This window comes from Athene cunicularia (assembly GCF_003259725.1).
Source record: "Athene cunicularia isolate RWA chromosome 7 unlocalized genomic scaffold, athCun1 chr7_part1, whole genome shotgun sequence".
In the NCBI taxonomy this organism is placed as follows: domain Eukaryota; kingdom Metazoa; phylum Chordata; class Aves; order Strigiformes; family Strigidae; genus Athene; species Athene cunicularia.
In genome coordinates this window covers 6,800,439-6,817,425 of record NW_020799107.1, presented here as the reverse complement: position 1 = coordinate 6,817,425, position 16,987 = coordinate 6,800,439, and the positions used below count along the sequence as shown (strand labels likewise).

Sequence of the window (16,987 nt, the reverse complement as noted above, 5' to 3'; positions counted from 1 at the left end):
CCCCCCCCCCATTGGTAGTTGGAAGGAAAGAAGATTGGAAATCTGCTTTTAGTACAAATACTTGGTGGGGAGGGAAGCAGAAAGGCAGCGAGAATACAGGAAGGAAGAAAATATTATGACTAGTATCTCCAGATCTAATCTGTTTGTTCTAGATTATTTTCCATTTTTCCTAGCATGTTTTCTCATGGCTAATTGAGCAACATCAATGCAGTTCTGCAGGCCTCACTATAGAAGGCACTGCTTGAGGGCTGGCGTTTGTTGCTGGTCTTTGAGCCACGTTACAAGGGGAAGCTGTTTGTTTCTGCAAGGTCAGGTCCTGATTTTCCACTCTGAGCTGTAATTCTGCTTCATACCTGATATGAGAACTGAATCCTGGTTTTAGGACGGGGTGGAAGAGAGTCTGCCAGGATTAAATACTGCTCTCCATTTTTCTTAAGCACAAAACACCAATTGTTTCCAGTTTTTAAGACCTTTTTAGTTTACAAGTCTGGGAAATGTCTTATTTGCATAGAGGATTCATGTGAAGGCTTTTGAGTAAGTATAAATTCATAGGTACTAATAATATGCTGATTTCAAAATGTTTTATACATTGCTTTTTCATGAATTCCATTCTTCCAATTCTTGGCTTCTGTCACTAGGCTGTGGGAGGAGAATTGTTACCAGGGAATGAAAGAAAAGATAGCTTTATATTACCTTCTGTTTTCACTCTAGGGATACATGTATTATTTCAGAATATATTCAACCGCACTTGGTTGGATTTCCTCAAAATGGATTTACAACTTCTTTAGGGTCCCACACGCGTTTACTGTTTTTCTTTAGAGACTCATGTAAAGCAATAATAACTTGCTTTTGAGCAAGACTTCCTTCTCACAATACCAGAGTAATGTTCTTGTGAGTGAGGATCCTAATTTCTAACCTATAATTACATTAGTATTTTTGCAGCTGCTGAAAGCAACTGAAAGGTTTTAATGAAAGGCAGAAGGTTTGACAAGTTGTAACCTGCAAGGGAATCTCGGAGCTGGGAATGTTAAAGCTTTTGAGTTAGATGGGTGTTAAATGCATATTAAATAAAAACTTGGTATTACTCTTCCGAATGACACTTTAATACACAATCAACATAGTATAGTAGAATACAAAAATCTAATAATCAGTCACATGTATATACATGATAACCTCACGTGCATAATTAAATGGTAGATAAGAAGACTTGGGTGCTTGATGTCAACTGCTGATAAATCAGTGTTTTATGGCAAACTTTTTTTCTTTTGCTAAGCTATGAAATGTGTTTTTTAATTAAAATATTTGTTTACAAACAGCAGCTGTCTTCATAACATCTTGTAAAGTGAGAACAGCATTATTTCATTTTACAGATAACGTTGATTTTGTAAGAACCTACTTCAAAGGGATACATTCATTGCCTTTGAAATTCAGTGTATGTGGGCCCCTGATACAGGAAATCATTTAAATGCTTTCCTTTTCACATGAAATAAAAAGTGTGCATAAAGACTTCCCAAAATAGGAATGCTCTCCTGTAACAGGGTTTCATTCATACTGCTAAATATGGGTTAGGAATGTAACTTTAGATGTTGGATTTAAATATATTGACCTGTGCTCTTTTTTATTGAAACTGAAATAGCTGTAAATGATTTTATTTTCATCTAAGTATTTTACCTAGCTGTTATGGGTGAGAAAAAGTTCTCTGTTGGGGAATTTAAATCAATTTCATTTTCAGTTAGCAGGCTTTTAATTACTGATTCTAGTATTGAAAAATAAATAAACCTGATTGTCCACGTTTGAATATATGTGCATTATAAACTCCCTCCCAGCCCATCAGGGTAGACTGATCAGCAATAAAAGTCAGTGAAACTCCATCCCAAGCTTCTACAAAACACCCAGACCAAGAAGGTTGCAAGTGTTCAAACCTACATTCATTGTTCTCTCCACCCCTTGGCTCTGGAGGGCTTAACCTCATAACAAAGGCCACCCCTGCCCTGCAAAGCAGCCGGCCAAGTACTCTTAGGTGACTCCCCTATTACTTAACGGCAGCCTGCTTACAGCAGTTGTGGGAGAGGACTCGGTTTCTGATGTACCAGGGTGTCCTGTGTCCCCAGAGCAGGTGCTGGGGCAATCCTGACAGGGGCTCACCCCTGCTGGGAGTTTGACCCTCAGTGCAGCCCCGCTGCAGCTTCCTTTGGGTTCCACGGGTGGGGTGTGTCTAGGCCTCAGGGCCTGAAACGGGACCCAGCCCAGTTTTGCCCAGCTGCCCTCCCACCCAGAGGAGCACACTGGGGTCCTTCCATCTCTCCTGTACACCCACAAGGCATGTTCCCTTTAGTGAGGGGCAGCAAGAGGTGGAGGAGATCAGTGTGCTGGTGGTACCTGTGCTGCTCCTGCTGCTGCTCCTTTCTCATCTGAGAATGGCATCCTGGCTTGCATCAGCAATAGCGTGGCCAGCAGGGACAGGGAAGGGATCTCACCCCTGTACTTGGCACTGGGGAGGCTGCACCTCGATTCCTGTGTTCAGTTTTGGGCCCCTCACTACAAAAAGGACATTGAATGACTCAAACGTGTCCAGAGAAGGGCAACGGAGCTGGTGCAGGGTCTGGAGCACAGGTCATACGGGGAGTGGCTGAGGGAACTGGGGGGGTTTAGTCTGGAGGAGGCTGAGGGGAGACCTCATCGCCCTCTACAGCTCCCTGAAAGGAGGTTGCAGAGAGATGGGGATGAGTCTCTTTAACCAAGTAATAAGCGCTAAGACAAGAGGAAATGGCCTCAAGCTGTGCCAGAGAAGGTTTAGACTGGTTATTAGGAAGCATTTCTTTCCAGAACGGGCTGTATCTTTCCAAACAGGTGTTGGAATGGGCTGCCCAAGGGAGGTGGTGGAGTCCCCATCCGTGGAGGTGTTTAAGAGTCGGGCTGACATAGCGCTGAGGGATCTGGTATAGTTGGGATCTGTCAATGTTAGGTTACCGGTTGGACTGGATGATCTTCGAGGTCTTTTCCAACCTAGATGATTCTGTGATTCTGTGATTGCTCTGCCGTGGGCTTCCCCATCAGCCACAGACCCTTCTGAGTCTCAGTCTCTGCCCAGGCATTTTTGGGCTGTTCTGCAGGACTGCAGCCTCTCAGCAACCAAAACCTGCTGATGATTTCCAGTGCATCTGGCATGCAAGTTCTGGATCAACTGTTAGCAGCTTATCCAAAAAAGCCTCCAAAAAGAATATGCTTTGCATCCATTTTTACATTGAAATCTGATACTATAGACAACTAGAATGAAATCAGGTATTAGCTGGAGCTACATGTTTACATGAATACCATACCCACCTATTCCTTGTAAGATTATATGCACAAATTTAGGGGCTAACTTCAGTGGCTGGACAGCAGTGATGTTGCATGCATGCTGGAATAATGTGCCATTCGCATGTATCTTTACGGGAACATGTAAACTCTATCTTACGTGTAACATAGGATTCAGTCAGAGCACTACTTTCTGGATTTCTTTTTCAAGGGCAGTTGTGCAAGACTTTGAATTTCTAGGCCTGTGTTCCTGGTGGTTATTTGTTAGTCTGTTGATGTTGTGCCATTTCAAAGGCAAGAAGAGAAACTTGTTCCCAGGCAGCCCTGGTGTTCCTGAAGCTTCTTTCCTTGCATGTTTGCACTGCCCACTTCTCTCTCCATGTTGGTCTGATCTACAACATGCTGAGGTTTAGTGGAAGAAGCTAGGGTGCTGGGGGAGCTGATGGAATCTTAGAAATATACTTTATTTTTAACAAAAGGCATTAGCAGATACACATTTTGCAGTGGTTTGGGTTTTTTAATTTTCTTTTGTTTTATTAAAAGAGGAAATGGTGCTGGTTGTTTACCTTTCACAGGTTTTTCCTTCTTGTGCAGTTAATATTCTAACTGGTCAGACTGCCACCAACCAATTTGGCCTTTTATCATTAACAACTCTGAAGAATTATGTAAACAGAGTTGAGGATGAAGAGCACCTACCAGATTGTGAAGCCAGCCATTGGAAAAGTTCAGTACTGTAACAGACAACGCTGCTTTAAGAAGCTGAATTTTTAATTTATTTTGTGGAGCCCTAAACTGAGTTAACAATTCAGTACAAATGTAACAGTTCAGTTTCCAGTCTAAAGCCTGTAGTAATATTGGAATTCTTTTCAGGAGCCCTGTAGCAGGCAAGTACTGGCTGTGGCATCTCAGCAGTTTGGAAGATGTTAGTTCTCAGATGAGGGAGCATATAGAGCTCCAGTGTGAAATTCTCATGAAATTTCTCCTTTGATAGGGTATCCAAGCACAGAGACTTTCCCTTTTTATATATTCAGTTTTCTTCTACAGCCTTTTTTTTCCTGAATATTGAATTTTCTCTTCTCCACTTCACACTGTCCCTTCTAAGCTTATTTATGGAAGATGTAAAAATCTTACTGTTGCTACTTAATTTTTTTCCTTCAGTTCTGTACCATGAATTTTCTCTTCAAGGGAAAATCACAGCTATGGTTGATGATTTCAGGTGTTACTGCATAAAGCTTGGTGGCTTAGCAGAAATGTTCAGCTGGATAAAGGTTTTTAGTTTGGGAAGATAAAATGTGTATTATGTGTTAGTATCAACATATGTTATTGGATGCAATTCTGAAAGTATTAAATGGCAACAGTATGTCAGAGATGGTGAGACCAGGCGTGGGTGCCAGAAATTGTTGTGATAAACAGTTGCTGATGTCTGTAGATGATAGGGAGAACTGTAACCCATCTGTTCTGAAGCTGCGTAGTGTTTCGGAGGAAAATCTCTGCTAGGTAAAAATTCCTGTTAAACACCAAAGAAGACAGCAACCCCAGAGGCTCTAGAAGAATGACCTGATTGCAGATCTTATCAGAGATTGCAGTATAATTTTGAGTACCAAAGAACTTCCCTTAATTGATTGATTTAGAGTTTTTTCCAGGTGCAGCTTGGTTTGGTGCTGGTTGCCACAAAACAGTGGCATATTGCTCTCCGTAGTCAGTCTGTGGCGATCACTCCTGGATGATCTGAGCAAAGGCTGATAGTGAACTGTCAGAGTAGTGTTTTGTTGGGTAGTGTTGATCAGATATGATACCAGAGGACAATATTTGTTGCAGTTCGTTTCAATCTTGTTTGTACTCTGGAATGCATAGAAGAGATTGAGTTCATAAAACAGCACTTGCTGTTTTTTTAATTATGTGGTTATTATGGGTTTAACAGTTAACTGGTCCAGGGGAATTAATACTTCAACAGCAACTAAAGTTATTCATTCTGAAAACAAACATTAAGTAGGTGTGCTGGAAAAATTAGTCCTTGAGAAAGCATTTACAGGTCATTTCGTAGTTGGCCATGTTTGTTCAGCCATTACAAGTGTTGGAAGTTTTTGTTGGGAGTGGGCATTTTTATCTCACGAGTAGAATCTAGATAAGATTATCTAAAATACATGCACTACATATCTGAATTTACCTAATTTAAATGATTTCTATGATAGCATCTCCTGGTTTCTGAAGGCAATCTCTTATTTACTGTCAGTGTCTGCAGAAGAAAGAAAAATGGACATGTTTAATTTCACCAGTATGTTGACAGAAGGTATCAGAAGCCTTTTGCTCACCTTAATGGCTTGCATGAAAATGCTTGTATTCAGGCCAGCTGCTTTTTGAGCATTACCATGTATAGTCTCAGGAAAGCTAACTGTAATGCTGGTGTAAAATTAGGGGCAGCTCAGGAAGTTCACAGGCTTGCAGCTTCTGTCCTGGGGGGACCTCCACCATACTAGTGTGCTGTTGAGCATTTGTGATAGTGCCATGTGGTGAATATGACCTATTTTGTATTTTTCTACAGTTGAGTGAACTTCCCAGGAGAATTGGGGGATATATGGGTTTTCTTCCGGTGTGTTGTCTTATGGATTTCATTGTGAGTCATATGATAACCTGGATGGGATTTAAAGATCTGGAGAACTTGATGATTTTTTGCTTTTTAGTTTCTGGAGTTGAATCCTTCATCAAAATGATAAAATTTTGCCATTGTTTTTAGTGACTCCGACCAAGGGGGGCAATTAGTTATTTATTCTGAGGATAATCAGTAGTTCATGAGCTGCTTCTTGTTCCCAAATACCTCACTGTTGCATGATTGGCAGTAGGCTGCTGATAGCCCAGGAGTTCCCAGTGAGAGGAGGAGCTGAACCAGCAGGGATGGTAAAGGTCAGGATCACGGGACCACTTTAGGACTAAATCGTCTGAAAACTTGATACCAGAACGATGTGGATTATACTGAAGGAGACGTGGCCTGGCGGAAGGAGCAAAATATGTCATGTTAGGAAATGTGAATGGGAATGCAAGTGTGAGGGGATGTCGGGAAGAACTGTCATTCTTATGTTTAATGCAGAATTTTAGAATTGGAAAAATTTTCCCCACACACGCTACAAGCCTTTCTGGCTCATTCGTGTTTGGATGTTGTAATTTGAAAATGTTGGTGTTCTTTGGGACGAACCTTTTAGAAGGAAACACTGTTTTGGGTTGACAAACCTCCATTTTGGAGTTTGATGTGGGTCTGTTGCAAGCATGCTCCTTTCCTGTTCCGTGGGAAGCATCCTATCATTGTCCCTGCAGACATGTCATGGTAGGAGCATGTTACTTGTTCTTACTGGGAATTACGAGGCTCAAGGCCTTAGTTTCCTTTTAATTTTCAGGATATAAGATACTTGTGGAGAATCTTGCCTTGGGCACAGGGCTGCACGCTCTAAAATGCTCTTCCCTGTGCTCAACATACCTATTTGAATCAACCATCCTGGATACTATCAGTTCCAGGTTCTGTATTTTTTGTGCATTTTGAACAGCACTGTGTTTCTCTATTATTTATGAACTAGTTTTTAGGCTTCTTGTTTTGTTTGCTTATAAAAATAAAATATGCCTAAAAGGTTTAAATTCTACCCCTTCTCACCTGTAAACAAAACATAACACACACACACCCCAAGCACAAAACCCAAACAACAGTGTGTGTCTAGCACAGCAATTTTATCTTGGTTAGCAGTTCCCCTTTCCTCTCAGTTAGGTTGCCTGGTTTTGGTTTTGGGGACAGACTGATTTTACCTATTGTGAAAACATAAATCTCTCTCACAACATGATTGGAGGAACTGGACATACCTCTCATAGTCCTGTTGCATTCTGCAGTGTTGGTTTGGTTACATAAAAACATGGTTTGTTAGCAATTCTCTTTTCTCTTTTGGGGAAGGTGAGTGTGCTGGGGGGTTCATCTGTATATTCCTTCCACAGAAAATGGCTAAAAACTTGTTTCGGTTCAAGCAATAGTAGTGACTGTAATAGCAGTATGTTATTTACTGCTCTTCACTTGCCTCTTTGGTCTCAGCAAAAGCAAGAAGCTTTGATGAAATGCTTATACTGCCTCTGCTGGTGCTGACGATTCCCAGCTGAATTCTTTCCCATACTTTGGGGTGACACAGTACAGCCTGAATGTCTGCTTCCTAGTTATATTTTTGATCATACTTCGTCTGCATTTGTATCTGTGCTCCTTGTGGCTTGTTTGTTCTTTTGCATTTCTTTCTTTTCTTGCAAGTTGTGCAGGATTAACCTCCTACAGTTCAACCAGAACAGGGGAAATGCAAGCCAGTATCTCACATGGAAGCAAATTTTGCCTCTAATGCAATTCCGGCGTGTTTTTCTAGGGAAATTTAAATGAGATGTTTTATTCATTCAAAGCCAGTATTGCTCCATTCTCCTCCGATTCTAATAGTCCTGGATGAATGCAGAAGATCATCTGCAGATTTAGTCATCGCAAGAGCAGAACATACATGTTTTATATTTCACTATACTACAGTACTGAACTTTAGAAACTTTTCCAAATGTAACATGGTTTATATTGAGTTTCCAGCAGAAGAACGAATTTGAAATTCCTGTGGAGGATGTATGATGTTAGAGTCAAAAGTACGGAAACCAAGTAAAGATGCTTTGCAAAAGGAGCACACAGGAAGCGGGACAGACAGAAACTTTTTTTTTTTCTCTTGTCTCATTCCTAACAGAGAACCAGAGTGGGAGCTTCTACTTTAGCACCTTCTCTGACTTCCTCCTTCAGTAACAGGCCTGGTTATTTTTGTAACCCTTTGTGGTTCCTTTTTTTTTCCTTCTCTAGATTTGCAGAGTTAGTGAATTCACTGCTGCCACCTTGAAATGGCTTTCTTTACTGAATGAATGTATCCTGTACTCTCTAGCGTCCCAGGAACAGATTTACAGATTTAATTGTTTTCTTTTTTTTAAATATTACAGTAGTAGGTTATCATTTGTCACTTGAGTGACCATACTGCTTTGCATGCAAACAGCTCACTTTAGGAGTGTGAATATAGCTTATAGCGATTTTATTTTCCTCTGAGGAGTTACAAGGTTTGCTAAATAGTTTGTAGATAAATAGACTTACAGGCAAAGATGGTAAATAAATAATGCATGATCAAACAAATATGAGTGGCAGAGATGGGAACAGAATTTAGCAGTGCTTTCACCTCCTGTCCTATAAATGTGAGCTCACGCCCGCTGCCTAGCCTGGAGCTTCCTACCCCTTCCCTTGTGGATGTGCAAGAGTGTGTGTCTGTCTGTCTGCAAGGCATCAAAACTGGGAAAGGGGTCTAGACTTAAACTTGCTTCATTCATCCTGCCTCTGAAGTTAAAATTAACCATGAGCAACTCTAATCTATGTCACAGTGTAGTTGCCCATGTGCTTGTGCAGGCAATGGGCCTGGGGCAGCTTGGGCTGGCAGGAGAGAGAAGCTAAAATTGCTTCCCTTGGCATGAGCTTAAAATGTTAGTGCTTAGTTCGGTGGAAACTCTTCCTCACAGAGGAGCCTAAGGACATCGTTATTACAGTGTAATTAAATCCTGTTAGTTTAATTATATAGTACACTTTAAATTTAAAGCCTTAAGAAATACTTCCATAGTATTTTAGAATGAAGCAAAAATATACCTAATATATTTAACAGTGAATGCAATTAATTCAAAATTTAATACTGTGTTTAAGAAAAAAACCTGCAGACATGTTTTTGAAATAAAACTTGTGATGCAACGTTGCAGAGTTTTGGTTTTGTTTTTTTTTTTTAAGACAGTAATATACAGCGGATGTGTTTTGTTTGTCTTAAGGTTACAACATTTAACTGTTCTTCTGTTATCTGCTGTGGTTTGGTATTGACTATGAATTCCCTTACTGCCCTGCTGATTTCATACAGTGTGTGTGACCCAAGATCAACTCCAGCCCTTTCCGTTCCACTTCTTGTTTCCCAGCTGTGTGGGCACTTTTTATTTCTCTTATCTGCTCCCCACCTCCCCTTGGTCTGTTTGAGACCAGCTCACCTTTCTCCTCAGACTGTTACATATAGCTTGGGAGGCAATTCTCTCTGTATGATTTATTTTCTTTCACCTGGACTTTCTTGTTACAATGTCCTGGTTTTGTTGTTTGTTCATTCCTCTTTTTGAGAAGGGAATAGGAATAAGCATCTCAACACTCCCGTTGTGGGGTTTTTTTTGTTATCCTCTTTACTGCTATTTTTTTGTTGTTGTTAAAATGATTGACTAAGGGATTTGTTACAGCCTCATTAAGCAGCTTTTTCTTAGGACTAGCTTTTGGCTATCCCAGGATCCTGAGACAAATCCTAACTATTCCAGCCACCACACTTGTGTGAACACATTTTTTAACTGAACTCTGACTTGGGCCAACAAGGAATTCAGATCCTCTCCTTTCACTGCAAACTGTATTTTATGACTTCCAGAAGCACAAACATTCAAAAGCTGTCATTTGCAGAGAAGTTCTTGGCAAGAAGACCTGGTTAAAGCCTAAGTAACCAGGGCTGTTTACTATGTGCTGGTGATGATGGGAAAACAAAGAGAAGTAAGGAGGAGTTGTCAGAAAAACGGATATTCACAAGATTACTTCATATGCCTTTTTTCCTAAGACAAAATCACTAATAGAGCATATAAAATGTAAACAGTTTATTATGGTATATAGAGTTCCTTGAGTTTCCTTTTGATGGTAATTCATTTTATTTGCTTGCCTGTAAAATCTGGATTTAAACAGGATATTTCAATCTCTTGCCTAATTTCGTGAGTTCATTTTGTTTATGTAGTAGAGAGTTTAAGATGGTTGTAAATTATGTGGGCGGATAATTTGTGTTTAAAAGGGGGGAAATTATGTATTTTAGAGGCAACCTACCAGCGACTATGTCTATATTTACTATTTATGATAGCTAAAGTAGACTGAAAGTTCTGAGGTTTTGAGTTCTATTATGTTGCATAATCTTTGCCCTGAAAATATTAGGATTCTCAAATTTGGTGATTCTCTACTCATGCCGGGAAATGTTTAGCATCTTCTGCAGCATAATGTATTACCTTTCTTTCATTGTTGAGGTGGTTGACACAAAATTCTGCGTGAAACACTTGCACTTGTGTGATGTTCCTATGCCAATTCACTGGCATCTGCATTTTCTTGTGTCCTTTGTGATACTTAAGTACTCTTCATTGCCTGGGAACAGGGGATCATGTATTCTACCTGTGCAAGACTTACACACAGTGTCATCCAGTATTTAGATCCAGTAGTTATCCCAGTAAAAGCACTTATTTTCCAGAAGGAGTATGATTTTTGTTTTTACAGTTCTTTTAAGTTAGCAAACTACTTGACAACTTTAGTGGGAAAAAACACCAGTCATTTTCTTTAAATAAATAAACTCAGTTGATGGTAGAATATTAGGATATTAGTAGAAGTTGCATACGAAAATATTGCACTGTGTTGTCTCTGTTGCTTAAACTTACTGGATATTGAGTTTATTTGTTGAGTGGTACAGTTATGTCAGACATTTATTTAATAAGTAGGCTGAGTAAAGTTTGCTGATGCCAGTGATGAATTTGGCATAATAAAGTTAAGCTAATTGCAGTGTCAGGTACCAGGAGGCATCTTTTGTGTTACAAAATACTATTTGTAAACAGCAGTAAGAGTGACCTAACTATACTATACTGACACAGCTATATGTATAAAATAGCTTGAATAAAAGAAATCTAAACTACTTAGTAGGGTTTTTGGGCAGTGACTTGATATCTAGCTGGTCATTGCTGAATGGTGCTTTATTAGATTCCAATTGTTAGCAAACGATATTCATGGAAGCATGTGGGAGGAAGTGTGGTGTAAGAATTTGGATTCTTGCTGGTGGAGTTACTGGAATTCTTTACAGATCTTGTAATCTGCATTAACTGGTATAGTTTTGTAGTTTCTCCAGTGCTGGGTTTTATAATACAGAACAGAAAATTTAGTTTAGCCTGGGACTAGCCAGTGAACATTGATCGTACTGGTTTGGGCAAGATTTGTAGTTACAGAAATAAGCTGATGTGAAACTGGATGGGTATAATCAGATATCTTCTGAAAGCAACTGAGATGCTTGCAACATGAGGCAGAGCAGCTGTCAAAAATGTTCTTGTGCAAATGTGGTTATCTTTATTTTTGGACTAACCAGCATTTTGTCTTCACAGCAGCTATACTTCTGAATGGAAGTGGCTTGCAGACAGAGCTAGAATTGGCAGCCGTTGGACATGGCTTCAAGCCCAGATTTCAGAACTAGAATACAAAATCCAACAACTAACTGACCTTCACAGGCAAATACGTGCCACCAAGGTATTGTCTGTAAGCTCGTAAATGGGCTTTTTAAATAATCTTTGACAGTGTTTCTTGTAATATGTATTTATTTATTTGGTTCCTTGTTGTTGCTGTTGTTTGTTTTGTCGTAGAGTTCTTGTATCCGCACAGACTATCACATGCAAAGGTTAATGAGAAAGACATCAGGAGCTAAAAAGTATTGTACCCTAGAGGCACCAGTACAGGACTGGGAGATGGGAACTCTTACCTTTCTACTGTGATAGTTAGTGGCTTTGTTAGTGACTCAGGGGCCCATCACAAGGTACTGCATTTATCACACAAATTTTTCCCTTCTGCAGAAGCAGCAAGATTTGGTTTCCAGGTGGGGTGGTTGGTTATTCATTTTTGTGTTGTGGGGTTTCAGGGTGGGTTTTTTGTTATTTACAGTGGATGTTTATTCTAAGTATTACCTAGTTAATGTTTGTACAGCACTTTGAACAGGTCAAGGATTAATTATTACTAAAATTCCAATGTGTGTAACTCATGTACTAGTTTTTGTAAATCGAACTGGCTAGACAGGGGGAAGGTCGCATTCCTAAAACATTAATAATCTTTGTATCAATTTAATGGCTTCCCCAGGTCATTCTCATGAGCAAGAAGCCAAAACCTGTGATAATTCTGGTGGTGTGATAGTGAGGGGTTATAGAGGAGGACTCTTTGACTCTGTTGATGAGTCTCCTCTAGGTTGTCTGATCTTTGCTGGGGTCAGATAAGCACAGATGGAGAGGAGCCAGAAGATGCTTTAGACTTTATGTGGCTGAACATGAGACTTAGAGGGAGTTTAAAAGGAGAGGTAAGTCACCCCAGAGGGCACTTCCCTCTGAACACATAAAGAAAAATTATTCCCTCTTCTCCTTACAACCTCAAAGCCTTCTTTTCATATCAAACTTCATCTCTTATGCTCACAACTTTTCCCCACTTAGTTTTTCCTTTAAAAAATAACTGGAGAGCCTTTATTTGGGGTCTGTCCTGCTTCCTGTGCCCACAGGAGTGAAAGGAGATTTTGGTGAAGGGTGAGAATGCTTGTATTTTAGTGTTGCCCTAAATACCAGGTGCATGCACACTGTTACACCCAGAAGCTATAAGCCTTCAGGGTGGCATAGGTCTCATGAGCAGTGGAAGACAGAGAAATAAGTAACAGAAAAATTAGAGAAAGAACATTCTTTTAGTCATGCATTTTCTTCTCATTAGGTGGTATGTTGGCTTGGAGCCTAGTCATCTTCCTGGTGGAGATCTTTAGTGACATTCCTTTTTGCAAACTTCATGCCCCTTTTACCAGCTGTGGTATTCAGTATTTGGCATTGTGTCCCATAGCAAAGGTAGACATGTATTTTCTTCGGCTGTGATTTTTTTGTATATGTGTTTGTAGTACACCAGTGCAGCAGCTATGGAAGGACACGTGGGCTTATAGAAGAGCCCTTTGTTTTCATTTAGTGGCTGCAAAGTACTTAGACAATATCATTAGAATTTGTATGCTGTGTTTAATGGTTTCAGAGTGCAACTTGTGTGTTTTGAGTGGAAAAAAAGTGTGATTCATAACCATTGAACAATGATTTTGAGCATAAGGCCGTTCCACTAACACCATAATGCAATTGGAAGGAAGATGGTTAACTTGTGGGCAATTTCCTGGCCTACTTCATGGTTTTCTGCATCTCTATGCACACAGTAGTAGCAGCTCTCAATCTTGGAGAGTCCTTACATTTAAAAAAAAAAAATAATATATATATCTATATATATCTATCTATATATCTATATATCTCTCTAAACAAAACAATTCTATATGGGGAGTGGGAGGAGGAGGGAGCTCATAGCCAAAACCTACTAGATGTCTCCCATTTAACTTATAATTCCTACATAGTCAGTATTAGTCTTCTAATTCTTTACTCTTTCTCTTGTCTTCTGTGCCTATTCCATCTCTCCCTGTTCATACAGTCTGTCAATTTTCTTCTTCCTTTTCTGCTTTTGTCTTTCTGTGCCTGGTCAACAGGAATTTGCAACTTAAAATAATCCAGTGGAAGTGTTTGTGGGGGGGTATCATCCCCCTCATTTCACCACTTTTCCTGCATGTTTTCCTATTCCTCTGTCTTCAGAAGTTGTGTTTTAGGCTTTTGTTTATTTTTGTTGTTGTTGTTGTCTCTGTGGTCTTGACCTATGATTCTTTTACTAAAAAGATCTAAAGATTCTAAATTCTAAAAGACTCTAAAGCTGCTGAGCTAGCTTGTCCTCCTGTTGTGGCATATAAAACTTAGACCTGTACTTGAATTTCCTTGAATGTACTGCCTACTTTGTAACTGCTGTTGGTCTACAGAATGTAGTATGATGCTGTCTGGATTCATTTCCTTCTGCTGTAAATGGAAAAGCATGAATGATGGGCTACTACCTGATAAGGAATGTGGAAAAGCTGGCATTGACTTGATGGAAATTCAAAATTTCAGTGCCCCTTTTGGGCACTAAATCAAGTTTCCAAGCACCTACATTTGTTTCTAGATAATGTCTTTGTTCTCAGCTTTGAATTTATAACTCAAACAGGGGAATAAGTTAGAGACACAATGCAGACAGGACAATTTCATGTTTTATCTTAGTCTCCCCCGTGAAGTCTCTTTGAGACTTGCTTTCATGTTTTAGGGCAACTTGCTGCTGAGTCAAGAGTCAAGGTGTGAGTAAAACTACAGGATTCTTAATTTTCCACGGCCACAACCTAAGTGAAGTCTGTCTTGCTTGAAGAAATAACATAGGGGCTCCTTGTGTTCCCATGATGACAATCTTCCTTGGTTTTAGTGGAATATTGTTACCAAAAAGAAAAAAATTGAGTCAATGTTATTGAATAGTCCCATTCTTTCAATATCTGCTTGATATTTGAGTAACAGCCAGCACTTAAAAGCAAGTAGGTTCTTTCCCTTTCTCTTTGGAAAAAGCCTGCAGAGGTTTGATATCCTTTTCTGAGTATTAAATTTATTTGCTCAAGACAATGACAAATTATGGGACTATTTGAGGAACTGTTTTTGACTGTTACAAAGTTAGTTTTGCTTCTTATTTTGTTAAACATTTTAAGTTGTTAAAACAAGTCAACTAAGATGTTACCTAGGATTGTATTTGACACTTACTTTTCTAATCTGTCATGTGGAAAACACAGTGGGGGTATTATTTTCCTAGTTCTATTTATTAAACTGTTATTTCCCTACCATATAAAGTTGTATTTCTCTTATTAGGTGATATTCTAGACGATAGAGCACATCTGATACCACGTTTGTGCAGATTGTCTTGAAAAGCAATGAGATTGCTAGAAAGTTTAGGATGGTTACTTCTGTAGTTATGAAACTCTAAAAATGCTCACCTTAAATCAATTATTAAATTGTAAAAGGCATTTGTTTTGAATTGTATACATCTCTGCTACATAAAAAACTAGCAACCCTGATATTTTGCTTGGAACATGGATAGGAATAAGAAAAACACCACTTTAAAATGCCTCTGCAAAATTTATTGGCTGCAAAGACTATAACCAGCTTCAAATCAAAGGGTGGTTGTTTCTTACAGAAAAACCTCTTCTTAAATCAGCGGGCAAATGATCATACAGTTACTCTAATAAGTATGAATTTCTGATTTGAATTTTGGCACAGATGTTTAAGCAGTGGTATAACACTGGAGTGGTTGGTGTTGTAAGGAGTAGCATAAATGGTGCAGCTTTTCATTAATGAAAATACCTACTATTTCTATATTTTAGCTGTTATGTGTATTTAAAATCCAGTTAAGTGCTCCAAAGAGTTACTGGGAGGATTTAAGGGGGATGTGCCAGGTTGGACTGCCCCTTAAAAATTATTTAGGAGGGTTAATCCGTTGTCAACCAACTGTGTTCAATTGCTGTTGTCTAGGGGATGGTGATCTTAGAAGAATTCCCATTTCCAAAAGACATTTTGAAGAAGCAAATACAATTGACAGACCAAGAAGCTTTATTAAACGCCACAGGGAATTCGCAAGCTGCCATTGAGAGACAGGATTCTTTGCCGGAGCATGACTTTGAAATGTCACCCAGCAGTCCTACCCTGCTTTTACGAAACATAGAAAAACAGGTAAAGTAAAATAAGAACTCATTGGTCAATGGAGCCAAATGATTTACTTCAGAAACAGGGCAGGTTCCATGGTGATGAATTCCAAAAAGGAAGATATTTCGCAGTCCTGAGAGTGGGTGCTGATGAATTGAATGGCTTAAATAACTACATTGTACACCAGGTTTACAAATTAACCTTTTATTTCTGACATGTCTGTGTTACCACTCTATTTCCATCAAAGTGGCCACGTAACAACTTCTAATAGCTATCCACAAACCTGCCTCTTCTTTATAGTTAGGTTCAATATAGAGTTGCCACAGAATGTTTCAGGAAATACTAATGTGAGATCAAAGAGCACAGTGGAAGATGGTGGTATGTTGCACTTAAAAAAAAAAAAAAAAAAGCCCCAACAAAATATAATTGTTAGTCTTCCTTGTAAAGTGTCATAGGACTCCAGTTCAGAGCTGAGGAATTCCAGGTAATTAACAGGCATAGGGTAGGCATAGCTGTGAGCAGAGTTTCAGTTCACAGTGTTCAAACCAGTCATTTCCAAAGTTAATTCCAGGAAATATGATATAGACTCCAGCAGGGTTTTCTTTTGCTAGAAAGTACATAAAGAATGTTGTAGGATCACATTGCTGTAGGAGATACAGGAAATTTGTTTTCAGAATGAATTTATGCAGTTAGCATAAAGCAAACCTGACAGAGCCAGTACAGTGCATTAATATGTTGATCTGCTACTGTACAGGAATTCTTGGTCATGTACATGTATTTTAAATGGGGTAAAAGTAGCTTCAGGTACTAATGCCTGTTCCTGAATCTCTGTGCCAATTTTTCTTATTTGATAGTCATACTTTCCTGTTCTTAAAATGCTTCCCCTGTTTGATAGATCTTATCCACAACAGACAGAAGTGAGGAAGCAGTAAAACAGGAAATTTGTATGTGCAGTGCTGGCAATTGCACAAGGTAAACCAAAGAGCATTTTTAGAATGTGGTGAATGTCCCCTCTTTAAGTGATTACTTGGAGAATTAAACATGCTTTTCAGTAAGACACTTGACAATTAAAGTAGTAGGAGTGTGTTTCCTGGTCCCTAAGCAGCTGCAGAGTTCCAAGAACCTTGATGATCTGAAAATTACTTGGAAGTAAAGGTGATCTGTGAGATGTGTTAAGAACACATCCGATTTCTTCCCTTTACACCACAAAAAGCTTTGGGGTGTGATTTGCTTTTTGACTGTCAGTTCTGTAAATCCACCTTAACTCTGAAGG

The 16,987-nt window shown here is 39.3% G+C and overlaps 1 protein-coding gene across 5 annotated transcripts in view; it reads left to right on the top strand.

Annotated features, from left to right (window-relative positions):
- Positions 1 to 16,987, top strand: part of KANSL1L (KAT8 regulatory NSL complex subunit 1 like) — a 61,568-nt gene that overhangs the window by 5,651 nt on the left and 38,930 nt on the right. For 3 of the 5 annotated variants that reach the window (XM_026852245.1, XM_026852242.1, XM_026852243.1), the window contains exons 2-3: positions 11,512 to 11,653; positions 15,544 to 15,741. In XM_026852245.1, the coding sequence (XP_026708046.1) occupies positions 11,512 to 11,653; positions 15,544 to 15,741 (340 nt within the window). The remainder of the gene's footprint in view (positions 1 to 11,511; positions 11,654 to 15,543; positions 15,742 to 16,987) is intronic. The other 2 variants (XM_026852244.1, XM_026852246.1) reach the window with 2 other exon arrangements.